Source organism: Melampsora larici-populina, assembly GCF_000204055.1.
Source record: "Melampsora larici-populina 98AG31 unplaced genomic scaffold MELLAscaffold_213, whole genome shotgun sequence".
NCBI classification, from domain to species: Eukaryota; Fungi; Basidiomycota; class Pucciniomycetes; order Pucciniales; family Melampsoraceae; genus Melampsora; species Melampsora laricis-populina.
Window position 1 is genome coordinate 1,574 of NW_006768971.1, and position 3,932 is coordinate 5,505.

General features: G+C 46.6%; 1 protein-coding gene across 1 annotated transcript; it reads right to left on the bottom strand.

Moving 5' to 3' along the window:
- Positions 1 to 3,022: 3,022 nt before the first annotated feature.
- On the bottom strand, positions 3,023 to 3,493 carry MELLADRAFT_70157 (uncharacterized protein; the record flags this gene model as incomplete). The annotated part of the gene is made up of 1 exon (XM_007419488.1): positions 3,023 to 3,493. One exon carries the CDS (start codon positions 3,491 to 3,493, stop codon positions 3,023 to 3,025), a length of 471 nt encoding a protein of 156 aa, XP_007419550.1.
- Between the last annotated feature and the right edge of the window lie 439 nt (positions 3,494 to 3,932).

Below are 3,932 nucleotides of genomic sequence, written 5' to 3' on the forward strand. Positions count from 1 at the left end.
TCTTCTTCTGGCTTGTTTTTACCCCCATATCGTTACTCAGCTCAACTATATGTTCTAATTCCACGTTGTCTCCCGGCCTTCTCAAGACTAAGCTGTCGTCCACCCATCTAAATACCTTTGGTATGTCCAATATTTTGACGATTATCTTCTTCCACGTTTCAGCTGCTGCTCCAAACACTCCGCAGCTCGCGACTCCCCCAAACCCTACCGCCAGGTCGACCCAGACATTTCCTTCAAAGTCCATTACACATAGGAACCTTCTCTGGGACGGGTGGAGGCCTAACTGCCTGTAGGCCTTCTCCCAGTCTACTAGGGCCAACTCCCATTCGCCTGGGTTTTCGCATAAGAACTTGGCCACTGTCTTAAAATCGTCCCAGTTCGTTTCATAATTTCTTTTATCTACAAATGAGTTCACTGACGGTATCCCTGGCCTGTTCTTCGGGTAAGATAGGTCGTATATCAGTCTCATCGAGCCGTCTCCGTTTATCGAGCTACCCATCGGGTTCGTCCTGAAGAATCCGAAGCGCTCATATACCTCTTCATGGGTGAAGGGTCCTATGATTCGGCCCGCTCTTGCCTCCTTTGCTAGCGTGTTCCTTATTTCTCGCTTTACGTCGTCTGCCGATTCGTGGTTGGGAGGTGTGTACCACCTCTTATCCCCTATAGAGTGCTGAGGGATCCCCAAGCAAAACCCATCTCTAAAACCCTCCGTTATGTAAGTTATGTCGTCCTCTAACCCGACTTCCTTCATAAGATACTCCCACTCTTTGATGTTCATTCCTGTCTCTACCGCTGCAGGCCAATCACTCCTAACTTTCGCTTTGAAGGTCAGTCGTTTGTTCAAAGGTAAGGCTTCTTTTATGCCTTCGTCTTCTGAGTCTTCTTCGTAGTTACTACTCTCTGACTCGCTCTTCTCGGACTCCTTTGTGTCTCTCTCCTGCTCTGTCTCCATCTGCCTGCTTTTGTCCGTTGTGCGTTCAATCAAGCATTCAGGTTCCCGAGGTTTCTTTTCCTTGATTTTCAACTTAGGTGGCGCTTGTCGGTTCAATAGTGCTCGGGCGTTCTTTCTGCTTCGTAGCACTGTCTCACTCTCAGGGGGCTCTCGACTCTCGTCTCTCATTTGGCTTCTGAAAGAAAGCGGGACTAGAAAAACAAACGGCACGCGCAATCATGATTTATCATTTCATGTTTCTACACAAAACCACCCTCAAGTCTCAGCTTCATACAAGGAATTTCCCGCACCATTGGTTCAACATCACCCATTTCAAGATACGTTCCCAAATCGACATAATTCGTCAATTTCCCGAGGGCCATACGTCAATTCCCGTTTAAATACAACCCACTGTCAGTCTCTTCCTTTCCTTTCTACCTTCAGACTATCTTACTCACGTTTCTCCTCTTCCGTATCCTTTCCCATTCCCCCTACTTCCTTTGCCCGCCAATGACGCTTGGATGTTCGTGTGCTTCTGCCCTAAGGCTACCCACTCTTTTCCCGTCTGCTTCTTTGGTTACTACGGGGGTGGTTGGCTTTGTCCCAAGCCTCCACTTTCCTCGTGCTTGTTCCAATGACCCCTGTTTCCACCCCTCTGTCTTCGGTTTCCCCTCCAGTTGCCTTTCGACGATTCCTCTTGGTGCTGTCGTTGGTTTTGATAGCTCGTCGTTTCTTTCTCTTGGCCGGTTCTGAAGTCGAATCCGAATTTCTTCTGTCCCACTGCATAAGGGTTGCCTTGGAATTGGAGGTCACCTGCTGTGTGTGCGTCCCATCTTGCATCCGTCGCCGCTTGCTCGTCTAATCCATCCGGTAAGATCACGTCATCTAACTTCCTCTTCTTCTTTCCATTTTCCTCATACACTACTGATGATCTCACTCTAAACGTGACTGCTCTCATTGCTAGGTGGTATCTCAACCCTACCATCCAACACTTGTTCTTCCTGGCTAGCGTACTGACTATCTCTTTATGCTTCTCCACGTACGTCGCATAATCATCGTATTTGTATCTTTCTTTTGCGTATCTATACTCCAAGTTGCAAGCTTCAATAAACTCTCCGTACGTCATCTGCTTTTCTAATTCCTCCCTTGACTGATGGTGGCTGTCCCACTTGTGCTTGCCTTCTCTAGTCTTTGGTGTCGAGTTGTATTCGTCTATGTATGACGCGTTGAGTACTGTTAAAGGTACGTAGTATTTCATTCTTCTGAAATTTTTCTCACATTGGGCAGGGAGGTCTGGAAGGTCCACTGCTGAAGCTTTGCTGAATTTGAACGTGACAGGTTTCTCTATCTTCGTCTTCTTTCCGACGTCTTTAGATGAGTCTGATTCGGAGTCCGATTCGTCCTCTGACTCTAAGTCTAAGCCGAGTGATGGTGATCTCTTCTTTGTCGGACAGTTTCCGTTGTATGAGGAGTCGGACTCTGATGAAGAAGATGAGGAGTCGCTTTCCGGGACTGGAGGTTCGTGTCGTTTCTTTCCTCCCGGTTTCTTCTTCGTCTCTCTCGTTCCTTCCTTCTCTTCCTCCCTATCCTCGCTATCTCTCCGTTTCTCCTTTCTCCCCTTCTTCTCTTCTTTCCTCTTCTTCTTCTCTTCTTTCTCTTCCTCTTCTTTCTTCTTCAACCTCTCTTCCGTTCTAGCTGACTCTAACCTGAACTCCTCTCTAATGGCGTGGATGTCGCCTTCACCCTTCCCTTCTAGAGCTTCTACCAGCCTGTCTATCAGAGGTCTATCGTCTTCTTTCCTACTCGGATCCGGCCGCTTCTTAGCTTTGGTATCGCTCGGTATGTCTGTTGTGCATCAACCAGCATAAAATTTGAAGGGGTAAATGCTTGTTAGCGCTCATCCTTTCTTCTTGTTTTTAGCTTCTACGCTTTGCGGAGCTGCCATGCCTAGTACGCTTCTACAGTAACTGGAGCGAGGGGTATATAGACCCCCTTAGGTTTATGGACTTTTATTTCGTTCTATGGGTTGAGGAGCGCTAAGCAGCTCGACTTCAAACCCCTTTCCCTTCCGTAGATGACTCATTAGAGATCTCACTTACAGTGGTCCGTCTCCAACAATGACCTGAGGTCCTTCTTTCCTCCCCTTTCTCTTCCTTCATCTAGGGACGAAACTGACAAGGATTTCCTTCTCGCCTTTCCTTTCACTTTCTTTCTCTTCTCCACTGTTACCTCTACCTCTTCCTCTGATCCTTCAGATCCTTCTTCTTCCTGAATGCCCGGCACTTGAGTCTCGTGTCCTCCGTCTTCTAATTCTCTTGCCTCTTCTGCTTTCTCTCGCTTGTCTTCATTTCTTTCGGTTGCTTCTTTCTTCATCTCCAGTGACATTTCAATGCTTGGGCCAGGTTCCGCTTGGTTCATCGAGGTGCTCTGAGTCATCGGTTCTATTGTTCTCTCTGTTCCTAACCTTGATTCTGCTCTTCTCTTCCTCAGTTCGGCTTGTTCTAGCTCTTTCATCTCTTGAAGTTTCTTCTTCTCCTCAGCTGACTTTATTGCCTGAATCATATGTTCCGATTTGAATTGGTTTTGTGTGTTAGATTTTCTTTTAAGTTGCCTCCACATTCAATGTTTGTTTGTTTGTTGGTTATGCTATTTCTGTGAAGTAGGTTTGCTAGGAGGATTGGTTGCAATAAAGATGTGCCTGTTCCTTCTTGTTTACTCAAAAAAAATCCTGAGAGATCTAGAGATGAACTGATTCTGTAGATCCTCAGAGTGTAGGCAAGGAGAGAGGCGATGAGGTTGAGTAGAGAGATGAAAACTTTGAATCTCTCTATAAATCTCATCGTCTGGTTCTACCACCACGTGACATGTGACGATTCACCTGTCACCCTAGAATCTACCTTGCCTACACCTTTCAATCACGACCCGCTTCCCAAAAATGGAATGTAGGGTACCTCCGCCAGCTCTGGGAACACAATCTAATGTTAACTTTTTGACTATTGAA